The following is a 17,604-nucleotide window of genomic DNA, read 5'->3' as shown; positions in this document are numbered from 1 at the left end:
GCCTCCACCAACCTCCTTAGATCAAGCAAAGCGGGAGTGAACATGATCCTCTCACTTCTCACAGCTTTGGTATTTGCACCAAAGCAGCAGGAAACTCGCTCCTTTATTGAGCCCAGCAAATGGCATGGCCTGGCAAGGTCTTGGTAGCAGGGGCTGGGGAGAATGGAGAGGAGACAAGGGAGGGGGGAACTACCAGGCTGGTGCTGGGATGCTGACAGAAGCTTGCTCTTGTCTGACGGGGCCGCTGCAGGTGGGATTTGGAGCCTCCAAAGCATCTGCTTTGCAGTGGGCCTTGTTACAGCTGCCCCCAGGCCTTGCCGCTGTGTGTGTGCAGCAAGCAGGCTGGGAAGGAAGCAAGATTTGCTTTTGCCTAACATGAGGCAGGAAAGCAGTAAAACTGGCTCTGTTTTGCCCTATCTGGGACCTAAAACAAGTCGGAAGACCATTAGTGTGAAAAAGTAATTCTGTTAGTGCTAGTCTCCCAGCCTTTTGAGACTAACATCTCATTTCTCCAAGGAAGAAAGAAAAAAGGAATTTGGCATTAAATGTTTGCTAGGGAATTGCTGGTGGGGTGTCCCCATCAATTCCCCTGAAAAACATCCTGTTTCTCCAAGTTTCAGGGAACGACTGTTGAGGTGAGAGACTGGTCAGCTCAAAGGAGGGAAAACATCAAGAGACATCATTAGGCATCAGACAGTTTATAAAAGTGGGCTGGATGAATGCTTCCACTTTGAGAGAAAGCTTTGCAGCTGCCTCTCCACTGAACGACTGGCAGGCTCTTGCTCCTCTTGGAGCTGGAGCAGAGCCAGGGCCAGGATCCTTCTGCTTCTCCAGTGCAGACAATGTGCTACGCGCCCTTTGACAGAGCCAGGCTCCCGTTCAGCTGGAGGCACCTTCCAGAGAAGCACGGAGAAGAGCCAGAGCTCTCCCTGCACTGCTTTGCCCCGTCCAGAGGACTGTCGAGAAATGCCCCACTGGGAAGGTCCTCAGAGCAACCTTGCAGCAGCAGAAGTAAAAGAGGCAAAGGTGCCCCAGGCCTGTTTGTGTCCCCTGGCTCCCCTGGGTCCCCTGGGAATGGAATGTTGGGCTGTGCCCATAGCAACTGTTGTCATTGTCTCCCACTCCTGTGGCCATTGGTGGAACACTGGTGCTGGACCAGCGGTGGAGCAGCAGCTGCAGGATCTGCTCCTGGGCTGCCTCTGGCCAGCCACCTTCTAGCCTCAGTGCCAGATCTGGCCTCTGCATAGACATCCTGATCTCGTCTGCCAGCAGGCATCCCCACTTTGTACTTTGGGACTGTCAAAGGTAAGAAAATCCCCCTTTGCCCTCAAAGCGCTAAGAGAATGGCAGGAGGCTCCACTTGGCTCTCCCACCAGCCACGACAGACACGGTCTGTGCTCACTTTCCCCAGACGAGGTGACGCATGAAAGCATGCTCCAGCTTCTGGAGGAATAATCATGCCTCCGTCTGTGGAAATCCAGAGCTTTCCATAGAGGACATTGAGAACTGTCACCGTGCAGTTTCACATTCTCATCCCCCAATGAGATTTTCTGATTAAAAGTCCTCCTTGCTACCCCCTGGAGTCCTACAACTATCTTGTGGTGACCCTCAAACAATCTGGTCATTACTGACGAGTTCAGGGCTTCAGGGTCCATAAAAGTCTTGCATCAGGCCCTGGCTCTGCTCACGCCTCCTCCAAAGCTTTCAAAACCAGACTGCTGGGACTTCTCCTCTGGGATCCCTGCTGTTCAAGGCATGGAAGCAGTTTGCCAGGCTTGTCCTCCAATACAACCTTTCACCTACAAAAATGGTCTGCTTTCAGCCATTCTTCTATACTGACATACTTTCATCATTTACAGCGACATTAGATTTTAGTATCTTTCTAGATTCTTTTGTTCCACCTGCATTGGGTCTCTGTAGATGAATGAGAGAGGATAGATCCTCTTATCTCTCTAGAGGTATTGGGATGGATTTCTCTATGTTTTTCAATGCCTGTGGGGCTGGTTGTGCCTCATGGTTAAGAGGCAGCTGTGAAATGGGGTCGTCTGGAGTGGTCCTTCTCAAGAACACAGTCACAGTAGGGCAGAATTTTCTGCGTTGGAAGGCACCCAGAAAGCTGAGTCTGGCTCCTGGCCCTGCCCAGGACAGCCTCAAGAATCACACCCTGTGCCCAAGAGCAATGGCCAAATGTCCATTTTTTGAGCTCTGTCAGGCTTGGTGCTGTGACCCCTTCCCTGGGGAGGCTGTGCCAGTGCCCAGCCACCCTCTGGCTGAAGAACCTGTTCCTCCTATCCAAGCTCAGCCTCCCCTGGCACAACTTGCGTGCCGTCCTCTTGGGTCTTCTCACTGGCCCCAAGACTGAAGGCAAGCCTGAAGGCAAGCCTGCCTGTCCTTCAGTCTTCCCCTCTTGAGGACACTGCAGGCTGCCAGAGGCTCCTGCCTCGCAAGTTCCAAGTGAAAAACGCAGCAATTGCGCCAAAGGGAGGGGAGCTGGGACACAGGAGCTTGTGCTTTGCAATGATGAGGATGAGAAGGAAGGCTACCCACACAACCTGGCTGAATTCTTTTTATCTGGGCCATTGTTTTGCTCTCTTCCAGGTGGAAAGGAGAGGCACAATGAAAAGGAAAGCAAGAGCCCAAATTCGACCATGAGTATTGCCCTAGGGATAAGAGAGTGGCAAACTTGAGGAATGGCGAGGAGGAGACCTGTCATTTCACAGTTGGGCTGGGATTGCTTCAAGCCTGTCCGCGGCATGTGTCTCTTGACCACTTGCCTTTCTTCCCTCCACTCCCTTTGCCCTTTAGGCACATCAGGGTTGGCAGTGACTTTCAGGCTGAGCTCCCTGAGCTGCAGACCACACCACCGAGTGAAGATGAAGAGCATGCATCCCTGGTCTGGAAGCCTTTGGAGGAAGATGAGTCTGACATGGGAAAACCTGACAGAGGTAGCTGTCAAGCTTTTCTTCCACCCCTGAGATACTTGGGTGTGTAAAATGCTCCTTTTGGTAAAAGGTAAAAGGCAGCTTCTTGCATGCTCTGCATCTCTCCTTGTCTCACGCATCTTCTTCCATGGGAGTGTTAGAGGCAAGGAGAATGCTCCAGAAAAGAACAACTTTCCTGCTTTCCATATCGGTCGGGGGCATTGGCCACTGGAAGAGGAGAGATTGGCCCCTGCTTCTTATTCCAAAGGCTGCTCTCATGGGAGAGAGAGCCAGCACTACGTGGGCCCTTGGTTCAGCTGCCCCTTTCTTTGCTATCCTTTCCATGCTCTCCAACCGCTTGGCTGTCTTGGAAAGCTCTTGTGCTTTCCTTCTCCCTTGTATTGCAACCTTTCCCCTTTCTTGCTTCAAGCCTGACTTTCAAGTGGGTTTTTGTTGTGCTTGCAGTAAGACAACTGTTGGACATGGCCAGCGCCCGTGGCGTTTCCAGGCCAGCGGCTAACCTGGAGCTGGCCCTACACTGCCTGCACCAGGCAGGCGGCAGCCTTCTGGTAAGAAGCGGCACTCTGGGTGCCGAGAAGAGTGGACAGGGAATTCCTAAGGCCTGGGCACTGCGATAGCCTCTCCTGGCTGCTCTTTGTAGAGGGGGGCTAACAAGAAGTGGAAAACTTGCTGCCTGCTGTGTCTCCTCCAGCTACAGCAGGGGTGAGCCCAAATGGCTTGAGCAGGGACAATATCTCTCCTGGAGGCGCTACTGGGATGTCCCAGAGCCTACTCCCTTGTCGATCTCCCGCACATCTGTGTGGTCTAACACATTCTGGGGGGAGTTGAGGGGAAATCCCCACAAGCCTCAGTGAGCAGAGGCAATTCTGGCTTCAGGAGAAGCATTGAGTTGGTGAGGAACATGCCACTCTTGGGGAGCAGGATCAAAGGGTTGGGCAGGAAAAAGGAAGGTTGGGGAGCAAACCCCAGTGTTGAAACCATATGAGATCCAGTGGACTGAATCCCTGAAGAGGCAAAGTAGCTGAAAGGTAGCGTTGATGGTTTTTTGGCTCCTTTCTACGGCGGGGAAGCTAAAGCCTTTTTCCCTTTGATCTTGCAGGAGGCTCTGGACATGTTGCTCTCAGGGGGGCCTCCCACACCTCAAGACCACCCCTTGGCTGATTATCATTACGCAGGTAAGCGAAGCACAGCTTGTTCCTTCACTGACAGATACTGCCGTCCCCTTAATTGCCATGGCAAGCATTTCTGCTTAAACAAAGAACGCCATCACAAGGCCTCCTCTTGCATGGGGCAGGGGAAAGCAGCAGCAGCATCTCCCCCTTCAGCTTTCCTTGGAGTTTTCCATGGTTTCTTTTTTGGTTTTTTTCCCCTGGGGAATGCCTGCTCTTGTCTTCATTACTTTCCAAGGGAGCAGACATGTATGCAGGTGGATGGCGTCAATTTTGTTTTGGCAGCCAAAGGGATCTACTCCAAGTGGATGGAGGGACCAATTTACCCGCTGCTTTTTTTGCCAGACTCTGACATATGGACACCTGAGGAGAAGGAGTCCTTCGAAAAGGCTTATCACACCTATGGCAAGGACTTCCATCTCATCCAGAAGCAGGTAAAGCCATAGGACATTTTTGACCCTAGCAGATCATCAGGAGGAAATGGTGATTATTTCTGCTACCAAATACTGGAATCCAGTCTCTCTCTCTTCTCAAATACCAAAAAGAATCAAGTAATAATGAAACAGGACATCAAAGGCCTGCAAGAGAGGGCTGATTCTGCCTCAAAGGCCCTTTCCTCCAAGCTCCTTTGGAAGACAAAGGCTTATTCTGTCAGATTTGGTCTCCTAGGTGCGCTGAGGCTTCCACAACACATGGTGCTGGGAGAGCTGGAGTCAATGGGGGAAAGAAAAACTGTGCTACATGGATTTGTTGTTGATCTGTGCATCACATGTCTTCCCACATAGCATCATACACTGTGTACTACATTGCGTAAGGCCTCTTTTATGCCCTATTTATTTCATTTTACACCCTACTCAACTTACGCCGTGATTTTGCTTCCTAGGTGACTCCAGAACTCTCCACTTGTTCTCCAATGCACCCTACAGGATGGCAATTTTAGATTCCTTCTTTTTCTCTTCCCAACAGGTTCAGAGCAAGACTGTGGCACAGTGTGTGGAGTACTACTACACCTGGAAAAAAGAATATAAACTTGCCAAAAGCCTTGCTCAGGTGAGTGGGAAGAAAACCAAGGCAAGCCCGGAGGGTGGAGAAACTGGGAGAAGGGGACAAAACCTGCTGGCAAGCCTGTGAGACACTGCTCTGCCAGGATCACATTGTCCCGTACACTGGAAAGGTGCAGCAGATGCTGCCCAGGCCTTGATCATCAAACATCAAAACATCAAAACATCAGTAATCCTGGCTGAGCTCATGGAGATTCTGCAGATGTTCAGGGACCTTTTGTAGCATCCCAGTGTACTCCCCAAAAAGGAGCTGCCCGTGCTGTGGCTCTGCTAAAACTTTCCTTACTGACAAACCAGAAATTGCTTCACAGACACAGAGAGAGAGAGAGAGAGAGATTAGCTTGGGCAGTAGAAACTGGGTAACCGCGTGTCTTTAGGAATTTAGCTGAATTTAAAAGTCATTCCCTAGACAGGGAGGAAAACTAGGGGTAAATAGATGCTGGGCAGAGAGGTACAGTTAAGAAAAGGAGAACTATAGATACCCACGTATGGATCCCACCCCTTCAGGCAGTAGAAAGGAGGTGTTTTTTCCTCCAAGTGCTGTGTTTGCATTCCGCTGCAGCCTGCCCCCAAATCCAGCTGTTTTCCCAGCTCTTTAGGCTTGGGAGGAATTTGCTTAGGCCAATGGATTTTGGCGCTGGATGCTCTGATTTCCAGCTTTCTGAGAGGAAGGAAAAATTGATAAGGATTCTTTGATTTCCAGACTGTGAGCGAACCAAAGAGGAGCCAAAGCCCTCCCAGAAAGGAGAATGGGGAGACAGGGAAGAGAAGCCGCAAGAGGGCCCGCAACGCGGAGTGTCCCTGCTGCCAAGCGCCCCAGACACCCCATTCGGCGGGAGGTCCCTTTCCCTGCGGTCAGTGCAAACGGTGCACAAGTTCTGCCTCTTTCTGCTCAGAGCCTGTGCCTTTGGACTAAAACAGGCTGACCGTGATCAAAGGCACCACAGGGGAAGCTGAGGGCACGTGCAGGATCGCCTCTCACCGCCGTGCAAAGCCTTACAAGCCACTTTCAACCCAAAGAGCTTAGTTAAACCCCAGCATTCCCAGGGAAACCTTGCCATGCCCCACCAAGACACAATTCGTACACACGTAGGAATGGGGAGACCAAAGCTTGCTTTGATGGTGCTGATCAAATCCAAAATAAGATGAAGCGAGAGGAGGAAGAGGTTTGAAGGAACTGCAACAAGAAAGATCAGATTTATGCTTCTGATCAATTTACAAAGGTGCCACAGCCAGAAAAGACAGGGAAATTCATGGAGAAATGGAAATCTTGGAGCTTGCTTTAATGGTGTGTATTGAATTAACAATGGCTGGTTTCTTTCCTGTCTTCCAGGGTGTTTGAAACCATCAAGGAAAGGAACGCACATAGGAGAAGACATCGTGCACGGAAGGAAGCAGGGCCTCTGCCCAAGAAGAAATGAACAAATTAAGCCTGCTGCTTGTCCGGGGCCAACAGAAATCATCTGTCAGATGGTCTAGATAGGAATCAGAGTGGTTTTCACGTTTTTAGGCTTGTTCATTCTTCTATTTAGTTGACTAGATAGATATTTCTCAATATGTTACTTAAGTTTCGTTAGCATTCTTAAAGATTCATTAGGATTATTAGATTATTATTATGATTAAATTATTCGATTATTAGATTATTAGGTTATTAGGTTATTATGTTGTTATTGTTAGATTATTAGATTATTAGATTATTAGATTATTATAGTTCGATTCTTATCAGTCAATAGAAGAGGTTTGGTGTTGTTCATTAAGCTCCATCTTTTGTTATCTTGTTTTCTTTAAGACAAAAGCTGTCTTTCTCATTAAAGTAAAGTTGGTTCCATTTTGTCTTTTTGTCTGTCTGAAGTCACTCAAGCAATGTCTGTTATATTTGTCTGGTTTTACACTTTAAGGTAGGGTTCACAAGTTGATCCCACTTTTCAATGGCCTAAACTGCTGTCAGTTCTCCGCAATGACCGATAATTGGTCAGGAGAAAAGACTCCAGGCAGTTCCCAGAAACTTCAACTTTTCTTAAAGGTAAAGTAACTCCATGACAGCTTGGATGGAACAAAGTAAGTTTCCCAAGATAACAGGGTCTTCTATGTGGACTAGCAGGAATTCCATTCCGTGCTCTATCTCCACAGATTAGGAATATGGAACTAAGTAATCGCTTTGGTAATTGTCCTGTGAGATTGCACCATGAACAAAAGCTTTACTTTCAATGGTAGTAACAAGATCAGCTATAGGGCTGACTGCAGCTCAGTGCCACATTACTTTGTTAGAATGGCTTTTTGTTGGGGGTTCAAACATTATCCATCCCCCTGAAGTATTGGTGGAACCTAACAAATCTAATTCTTCTGAGGGCTGTAAGGTAACATTGAGAACTTCGATAATTTTCACTTGCCAGCAGGCTTCAAGTTGTCTTAATGTGAAGCCAACAGTGCAACTGCACTCTTGCAACATTGCCAATCGATTCAGTCGAGTCTCGTTACTAACTAAACCTTTAAATGCTTGAGGATCCCACTCAGGGACTCCCATGAGACAGGTGCGAAAGGATCTCCAGGGCTGGCTAGGCTTAGACACATTGACCTTTGGCCAGTTCAGTGTGCCAGAGTGACCCATATGTTCTGTCGTTTTTGGATGTTAGTTAGCAGACAGTTGGTCAGGACTATACACAGCACAATTACTATAAGCAGTTTGTTCCATGCAAATGACACCATATTTGCAAACTCACAGCTAAAACCTTAACGTTAAATGAACTTTCAAAGATGCTTACACTAGCTCTTGAAGGGGGAATACTTATACTTTATAATAACATAACAATTACTACACAGGCTAAACACTTTATCTTAAACTATTATCTAACTACCTTTAACACACGTGCTCTGGTATATACGTAGTCTAAGAGTGAAAGTAATTTGCTGAAAGGATGAACACACAACTACAGTTTGCTTTATATACGGTTAGATGGAGTCTCTACACTTTTCTTAGATCTTCTACAGAATTTCTCTAACACAATTCAGTCCAGGAACGTTCACTGCTCCCGTGATGTCAGCTGGCAGCGGATCGGTGACTGAGGGCTTTGATGTTCAAGTTGTTCTTCAGATCCTTCTAAATCTTAAAACAGAGGATACCTGAAAAATTGGTAGAGACACAACATCATAATAACAACATAAAATTTCTGTTGGTAAACTGTCTGTGTAGTGTTCAGACACAACTGTGTCCTGACAGGTCCACTTTCTGATCCATGTCTGAAGTACCAAGGCTGTGTGATGACATCTCTGTTCACTGGATCTCGTGTGTTCAGAGGCACACAATCTGGTCAGATGGACAGGTGATCTTTTTGAATCTGCCAACAAAACACAGACACTTCTCTCCTTGATGTTAAGGAATTACACTAATTAAATGCTTTTAGGCCATCAATTTCTCCCGTTTTCTTTAAAAAAAATAAAAATGAGATGTACTTCTGTTATAAACATCAACATTAACACAAAACCATATACACAATGAATAAGAACCTACAGCAACTAAAAATCAATCAAATTATAAACATTATTAATAAGATATGTAATACAAAACTACTGTTAATTACTAAAACACTGCACCAGCATCCCATAGTTAGCAAACAAACAGAAACAAAAAAAAAAAATCAGTGAAGGATTGGATAATCACCTCCGGAAATGATTCTCCAATCTCACTTTAAAATTGATCCAGCTGTCGTATTAATAAGGTCAAATTGCTGAGTCAAAAGTGACTCAAATACTGATTTGGTACAAGAACATCTGGATCTGCTGATAAACATTCTGTCCAGGTAAAGTCAAGACTTGGCCAGCGCCTTAGACTTTAAACTGGAAAGATGCCTCTTAACGTATTTCTAAAACAAAATTTTCAATAGCAGCAGTTATGAGATGCTTACAGCACAGCAAACTGTTAAAATGCATTTGTACAAAGCAAATGATCAAAAGCCTTAGGTATTAGACCAATTAAACCATGTAGCAGTTGCTTTAATCTGAAGCCTCCCCCATGGCAGCTGATCCTCAGCAATGCTACATTTTCTTAAAATTCTGGAAACACTGAAAAATAAGAAAGCTGTAACAAACAAAAACTGCAAAGATTGCAACAACCAATAGAGCTCTCGATGAAATCAAGGGTGTCACAGACAGCATTCACTTTCATCCACAAGCACGTGTTCATCAGCGTTCTGTCACAGCTGTTTCAGCTGTGGCTGTCTTCATATCTCTAGGAAAATAACTATACTTAGCAGTTTACGCAAGTGTTTCCAATAAAACATAAAATAATTTAAATTAGACAACATTTCAACTTAACAATAATTATTTATAACAAAAGAAAATAACAAAACTTAACTTTAATACAATTTATAAAGCTTTTCATTTTTAAATTATCCAATTAAAATTTTCCCTTTTTTATCCTTCTGTAAAATGTCTAGCTTTTTGTTGTTTTTCTTTTGTTTTGTTGCTTTGTTTTCCGCGGTTTCATCGAATTTGCTGTTACTTGTTTCACCAGTGGTTGCCATGGTGGCAGCGTTTCTGGCTGCGGTGTACTGCCATGTGTGTGTGTTTTACTAAACCCATCCGTGCCGGGCTAGTTTTAAATTTGAGAAAAAACTTTAAAAACTACAACTGCATAAACTCATAATTACTTAAAACACAAAATTAACTCCAAAAGGGTATATAAACACATTTGAAAAACTCAATAAATCATGACTTTGTAACAAACTGGGTATTATCCCAGTGCTTCTTCTTAGAGAGGGAGTGGGGGGGCGGGGTGAACCGCTCATTCTGCTACCACAGCTCTGCTCCCATCCCCCTTCCCATTCTTTACTCTTTCTTCTTCTGAGGACTTGGGCTCCGTCCCTTCCTCGCTCGTGTCTCGGTCAGAGTCAGAGTTCCACTGGCTGGCTACTTCCTGTTTTCTGTGCCTTTTTCTTGGGCTCCGGCCCCGCCTGCCACCCCTGTGGGCAGGCTGTTCCTTCCCTCTTGGTTCTCCACGCCTTTCGCTCCATGCTCTACTCCGCCTTTCACCCCACCTTTCCCTCCACCTTCTTCTCCCTCCTCCTCCCTTTGCATTCCAATCTCTGCGCCTCTGTACCCATCCCCCTCATCTTACCTCTTTCACTTCAGTTTCTTTTTCTTCTTCACATTCCTTTTCTCTCCCATCCCCCCGACTACGTTCCTCTTTCAATGCCAGCCTTTGTTCTTTGTTTTCACTTAAGATATTTCTTTCTTGCTGTATGTCTTTTTGCTCAGCACCATTTTTAGACACCAGGGAAGATGTTTCTCTCCAGGCTTTTCCCACGGCACTCCTGACTTTTTCTCTTAGCTTTCTCCAAAAGTCTCTTGCTTTCTGTTGTTTCTTCCAGAGCACACTAGGATTTTGGGACTGAGGGGATGCATCGCCCTCCCGCCATCCCCCGGTTCAGCTGAGCTTCTCCCATCTGGGGGCTGTAAAGCTCTAAGCCTAAATTTCAGGGTAGCCACCAGACAGTTCCTACTTCTTCCCCAGATTTGTTCAGCAACGGTTTTAACACATCTGTCCCACACCTTAAGGTGGATAAACCTTACAAGCTGATTTACGACTTCAACAAACCAAAACCTTGCAATACCAAGCGAGTTAGGTTTACAACTTAATTGCAACCTGACCTTTATCAATGATTCCATCTTCCTTCTGGGCCCAGGATTTCTCTCGCCAAGACTTAGTCCAGCTATCTTGGCCGCTGCTCGTCATCCAGGGTATCCTTGCATTTTGGGTTTTTTCCCGCTTTTCCTCCCAGGTTTCTGGCACCATTTGTGGGTTTTCAAGCAAGGCAGGCACCCTGGCTAGAGTCAGCACGGGCAGCTATCCTCAGCCGCACGGACCATAACCCACAGCATCAAGGTGATGGATGGCGTTAATGGCGTTTATTACAGGGGAATTTTACATTTTATAGCCTAGGTTCACTGTGTTACTCCCATTTACATACGTCACACCTAGGTGCTATTGGCTAATTGCAGGAGGTTTTACTACCCTAACAGAGAGGGGGGTTTGCTAACTTTCCGTTACATCCCAGTATCTTCCGCTCCACCAGGCCTTAAACAACAACACCTAATAGCTGGATTTGTGGAGGGCTTAAATCAGGTGAGAAATGGCCATGGAAAGGTGAGAGCTTAGCTCCAGAGCAACTTCTAAAATGGGATCACACCCAAATTTCCAAAACATTAAAACGACCCGAAGGGTGGGTTTTACATCACCAAATAATTGGAAGAGTTTGTATCAGCAGAGAAGGAAAAAGACCTACTGAAGTAGTGGGATATACTCCTTGTATATTCACTTTAGCAATAAATTCTAATAGTAATACCACAGTCTGGCAACCAGAAACCCCCACTGGATATTGGAGTCAAACGAAAAAAGACAAATAGTGAATGGAATGACCAAATTAAATTATGTTAGCACAAAAGCCCTGGAGCTAATCCTTAGTGAGAATTAAAAGGCTTGAAGAATTACTGGGAGAAACCAGAAACTGTAAATGCCCAAAGGAAAGCACCAAACAGAATATACTGGATATGTGCGAAAAAGGCATACAGTGAATTACCATGCAGGTGGAAAGGATCTTGTGCTCTGGGAATGATTGGACCCTCCTTTTTCGTGCTGCTAAACTCTGCAAGTAAGCTGTTAGGAGCACCCCTATATGAGACCCTAGACAGAGAAAAGAGAGAGCTGAATCTTCAGTTTCCAAAAGCAGGAGGGAATCAGAAATGGGAGAAGATGAGTGGCCTGTAGAAGGAATACTAGCTTATTATGGTCCAGCAACGTGGGCTCAAGATGGGAGCTGGGGATATTGGACCCCAATTTACCTATTAAACCAACTAACAGGACTTCAAGCCGCAGTAGAAATCATATCAAATCATAATTCTGATGCTCTCGAGTTATTAGCTGAACAACATTCACAAAAGCGAGCATTCATGTATCAAAACTGAATCACTTTAGACTACTTGTTAGCAGAAGAAGGGGGAGTCTGCAGAAAGTTCAGTCCATCCAAATGCTATGTAGAAATAGATGACTATGGAGAAAGCATAAGAAGCCTTGCAGCAGAAATTAAGAAAGTGGCACATGTACCAGTTCAAAAGTGGAATTCTATCCTTCATGCTTCTTGGTGGGATCAATTGTTTGGAGGGGAGCTTGGTGGAAAAAATAGTACTTACAATATTATGTTCAAGAATGGGGCTATTACTTCTGCCTTGTCTCATACCATGTTTTATCCCACTAATCCGTTCTGTTGTCCAAAGCATGCAAATAGCAGCAATGCCCATTGATCCTGACTTAGCTACAATGAAAGCTGGTCAATCCAAGAGAACATCCAAAATAATGAAAATAACGGAATTGAAAGAAAATAGAAAGAGCAGAGCTGCTGAAGCTCTGGCCACCTTTGAAGCTCAAACACAATCAAAATGAATTTTAACAGATAACATGAAAAAGTATGAAGAATGTATTTTACAAGTAGCATTAAGCTACTGTGCAGTCAAAATATAACTCAGGACACAATAGGCACTTGAATTGATACAGAATTGAACATCCAAATAAAAAGAATCAGATAGCAGAATAACCAATCTTAGGAAAAATTATTCATTTGATAAGCTGATTAGCAGTATAGAAAAAGTATTTGTTAAGTCTTGCAAATACTGATGATGAAATTGAAGAACTTTATCAAAATTTATCCTAAAAGCACGAGTTCATAAATTAATAAAGAAAGGGGGGGGAGGGAGGGGGGGGGAACCGTGATCCATAGCATGAATAAATTTGTGCTGAAGTTATAATCTTGTCTGATAAGAATCCCAACATATTTCCAGGAAACCTCCTCTGACGAGATTATAGTGATATGCCGCAAGGCCAACATGAATATTCGTCTGCAAGAATATTTCCAGGAAACCTCTGTCCCATAAGATTATAATGGTTCACACTCAGGAATATTTGTCTGCATAAGGTGTATTCCAAGGGACCCCCGAAAGGATTGAAAACATATAAAAAGCACCCTGGGACAGTCGCAGTTTGTGAAGCATGGTGAAGCGGTGCTCGCAGGCCTCTCCCTTCCTCACCCGACACTGTTCACCGGGTTCAGCGCCGATCTGACTTTTGCTTCTGGTTTTTATGATTCTATTTTGATTCTAGAATAAATTCTTCTTTATTCATTAAATCAGCTACTCATTTATAACAGCCCTGAAGGCAGAGCGGGCATCTGTAGAGATGTGGCCTCATTTCCCTCATCCCAGCCGAGCTGCAAACAGCAGAGCTCCTTCCTGGGTGTTGGTGCTCGCTGGAACGGCACCACGGGCCTGCTGTGGAGTTACAAACAAAGCGTCTTCAAGGAATCAGCACACATTAAAACACACTGTTTAGCTTGGGATTTGAAGTTGTTTCTCAGTTCATCTTTAAAAAGGCCTCAAGAAGTCTCCTATGAATTGTTTCTCTCCCTGGCGAGTTCAGCTGCGGCCCCGAGTCCCCCTCAGCATTCCCAAGGCAGCGGCAGGAGCCGGGCGCTCACTCGGAGCCCTGTTCTGTAGGGAGAGCGCGGCACAGAGGAGCCGCTCCCGCCCGGGCTGCCCACAGGCCCGGAGAGCCGGGCGGGCCCCACAGCTCCTCTGGCATCGGTTCCGTTCCCCCCGGCGCTGGCTGGGGCCCGGTGCCACCGCTCTGCCGGCGGGGCTGTCTGTGTTCCCAGCTCGGATGGAGGCAGTGTGGGCCGTGGCCCCTTGTCTCGGGGTGCTCAGCACCGCCTGAGCCGTGCCCGTGCAGCGGGACCTCAACCCCTCGGCACCACCATCCCGGCACAGCGGCTGGCCCTGGGTGCCCCTGGGCCATTGCAGCCCCGAGCCGGACTGCCCCAGGAGGGACCCCGGGAGGGACCCCATCCCCTGCATGCCTCAGAAGAGACTCCAGCCCCACTGCGTGCAGCAGGAGGGACACAAAGCACCAGCAGGCTGATGGGAGCCCACAGCCCTCTCCACAACTGCACTAAGAACGCAAATCCCCCCTCACGTACCTCAGGAGAGACCCCCATCACCCTGCACACCTTGGGAAAGATCCCAAACCCCCTGCACGCCTCACACAGGATTCCAAATCCCTTGCATGACTTACAGGGAACCCCAGTGCCCTCCATACCTTGGAGGGAACCTAAAACATCTCTGTGTGCCACACAAGGGACCACAGCCCCCCGTGCACCTTATGGGGCACTCCAAAGCCCCTGCGTGCCTTAGAGGGAAGCCCAGTTCAGCTACATCGAGTGCTTCGACCTGGAAATCAAGTGTAGTTGCAGCTGGGTTCTTGTGCCTCCAGTGCTGTTCATCAGCCCCATTGGGGCCCACAGCTACGTGACCCTTCCCTCCCTTCCCTTCTGGCCCTTGCCCAGAGGAGCAGAGCCTGTGCAGCACCCTGTAGGATTGGTGATGGCCCACTATTGGTGTTCAAAACACTTGCTCACAGTGAGAGACTTCTCCAGGGTCAAAGTCTTCACGTATAAGTAATTTATTGTAAGGGCAAAGAGAGGGAGAGACCCGTGTCCTCCGCCAGCCTCGGCGTCCACGTGGTCCCGGGGGGAGGGGAGAGAGTGCCGTGAGAGGGAGAAAAGAGGTTAGAGATGGGGAGGGAGGGAACAAAAGCAATAGAGGGAGAGCGGGGGAAAACAGGGAGGCTTAGGAGAGAGGAGGAGGACAACAGAGGGGTAAGATGGGGAAAGAGGGAAAAACATGAGAGAGAGAGCGGGGAAAACTAAGAGGGTATGGGAGGGAGAAACTAAGAGGGTAAGAGCAGGGAAAACAAGAGAGGAGTAAGAGCTAAGAGAGGGGTAGGGAAAGGCTAAGAGAGGGGGAGGAGCAGGGGAGGACTAAGAGCTGAGAGGAGGGGAAGGCTAAGAGAGCGAAGTTCTTGTTACAATACATTATACCTTTTTCTATAGTGAATATTCTAATTCCCAGTAACCAATCACTACGAGATACACCCACTAAAGAATTTACATATAGCCTATAAGCATCCGCCTATTAACATACAGTGTTGCATTTTAAACTCTAAAAGCTTTACAAATTCTCCCTTGCTTAGTGACCTTTGGAATCTCTATCAGCAGAAGGACATTGTTTCATCATCAGGGATTCTCCTTTAGCTGGCTAGGCTATTGTTCTTTGGTTATATAGTAACTAGCAGTCAGCTTCATGACTCAAAGCAGGCTTTCATTTCTATTTCGATTCTAGCCTTCATATTTTCAGAATCTTCTGCCAAACAATCACATTCATAAGGTTTCCCTGTTTCATCCTCCCCAATAGCCCACCAGTTAGGACCTATCAAGGGTGTGTTAAGTAGGGAGAAACTTTGTTTTTCCTGCTGACATTGCTGGTAAGACGGCATCCCTGGAGATGCTCTTGATGGTTCTCTCTTTTCTTGGGCATGCCAGTGGAGGAGGTCCAGGCCAGGTGATGCCATTGAAGAAAATGTGCCCTCAGCTCTGGGATGCTCAGCATCGGCTCCCCCAGCCCTCGGGGCCCTGCGTCTGGTCATAACAGCCCCAGCCTGGCTCATGCCTGCCCACACCGGGGTCCGACCTGCCTGCTCCTGGACATGGAGCTCAGGCAGGGCTGGTGTTGTGTGGGCTTTGCTGGCAGTACCACACGGACACTGGGGTAACAGCTCCATCTCTTTATTAGAATGGGTGAAGGGGCCATCACCTACACTGGCAGATGGGCTAACCTTCAGTGCTGGTTAGGGGGCTGGGCCTGGGGGGCTCAGGGGAAGAGGAAGGGCCATGTTGGTGTCAGCTGGGGCTGGAGGGTGCTGGGCTGGTCCTGGGGTCGCTATAAAAACTAAGGAATTGGCTAGGCCGGGGCAGAGGAAGATTAAAAGAGGGACAGAAGGCACCTTGGGGATACCCATGGGGAGGAGATCTACAGGGTTATAGGAAGATTCCTCCTTTTCTGGAATGGCTGCTCTGGAGTCCTCAGAGCTCTTGAGAGAGCTGCCCACGCCCACATTATTGAAGAGGAGCTGCTCAAGCTGTCTGGGTGTGTAGGGCAGCCACTGTCCTTCAGCTGCTTTCCAGAAGTGCTCCTGGGGAGAGAGGCAGCTGAAGCTCCCACCTGCCGCTGGCACACAGGGACCATCCTGCCCATCAGGGCCCAGAGCTGCCAAGGCTCCCCAGCATGGCTGGAGCTGCTGGCACACCTCAGCCCATCTGGAGAGCTGCCGGCACACCTCAGCCCATCTGGACAGCTGCCCCTCAAGGCCCTAGTGGGCATGGGATGGCTCTGGGCAGGGGCCCTGGCCAGGAGCGGACCCCAGAGCGTGTCTGCCTTTCAAGGGCAATCTCTTCCCCTCTCTTCTTCCTCCCTACCTTGCTTTGCCTCTGCCTGCTGCTCCTAGGGCTGCTTTTGGCCAGGTGGCCTCAGTGGCAGCCAGAACTGGCTGCAGCCCAATTGGGCTCCCCAGGACAAGGCCCCACGGTTAAGAGAACAATGAAAAACCGGGACAGCAGCAGAACTCTCAGCAGAGTTATTTGGACAACCACTGAGTACCCACAAGTACATCTGCAAGGCCAGAGCAGAAGCTCAGGTGTGCTCTCTGTTGCGACCCCAGTTGTTTTCCCATACCAAGGCAGCTCACATCAACCAGCTGTAGGGCTGTAGGGCTCAGGGAAGGAAGAAAGACACCTTAGCACAGGGAGGCATGTGCAGGGCCTCAGCCCCCCTTGAGTAGAGCACTTTGATACCCCAGAGTTTTACAGGAGGGAAGCCTTAGGAAGACGTGCCATTTCAGCCCTCCTTTCCTTTCCCATGCCAAGTGATGGCCAGGAGCGGGGGACAAGCAGGGTCTGCTCCCTCCTCCTGCCCCGCTGTCAGCTGCGGCTAGCCCTGGGGGACGCCAGGGCACGGGGGGAAACATCTCTACAGGGCAGGTGGGCTGGGCTGGGACGGGGCCCCAAGGTGAGGGGGAGAGCCTTGGGTCGCTGGCCAGCAGTGCAAAGGCACGAAGGCCACAGCCCGGCCGGAGCGCACAGCTCCGAAGGCACTGTCCGCCTTAGGTGCGGCGTGGCAAGGAAAGGAACCTGGCAGGGCTCTGGAGGCTTTTGGGTTTTTATTGCCAGTCTTGCTGAAACACAGAGCTGAAACAGAGCCTCTTCTGGCTACTTCATCATCTTCATCTTCATCATTCTCTCCTCTGGGTGGCCTGTTCAGGCTGACAGCTTGTAGCACATGCATGCTCCAGTTCTGCTGAGTCCCAGCTTTTGCTTTGATAGCTTCATTCTTGCTATGACAATTCTCTCTATTCTCCTAAAAGGCTACTTCTAAGCTTCCCTACAACAATAATACTCTACTCTTAGCTAAACATTAATTAAACTTCCTATGCTCTAGCGTCCTAATTAAAAGTGGCGAAGCTAAGAAAACAAAAAAAGATGGAATCTTCCTCTGCGT

General features: G+C 47.9%; 1 protein-coding gene and 1 long non-coding RNA gene across 2 annotated transcripts in view; both read right to left on the bottom strand.

Annotated features, from left to right (window-relative positions):
• Positions 1–7,167: 7,167 nt before the first annotated feature.
• LOC107215817 lies at positions 7,168–11,715 on the bottom strand. Its single transcript, XR_001525274.1, has 2 exons — positions 10,819–11,715; positions 7,168–8,507 (listed from the first exon to the last, which is right to left on the bottom strand). It is a non-coding gene; the product is annotated as an uncharacterized LOC107215817 (long non-coding RNA).
• Positions 11,716–11,839: 124 nt separating this feature from the next.
• LOC107215871 (serine/threonine-protein kinase PAK 1-like) overlaps positions 11,840–17,604 on the bottom strand; it is a 6,726-nt gene continuing 961 nt past the window's right edge. Inside the window, exon 3 of the mRNA XM_033511393.1 lies at positions 11,840–11,851. Coding sequence (XP_033367284.1) covers positions 11,840–11,851 — 12 coding nt within the window. The remainder of the gene's footprint in view (positions 11,852–17,604) is intronic.

This window comes from Parus major, chromosome Z, assembly GCF_001522545.3.
Source record: "Parus major isolate Abel chromosome Z, Parus_major1.1, whole genome shotgun sequence".
NCBI lineage: Eukaryota > Metazoa > Chordata > Aves > Passeriformes > Paridae > Parus > Parus major.
The sequence above is the reverse complement of the archived record's forward strand: the minus strand, read 5'-3'. Positions and strand labels throughout refer to the sequence as shown.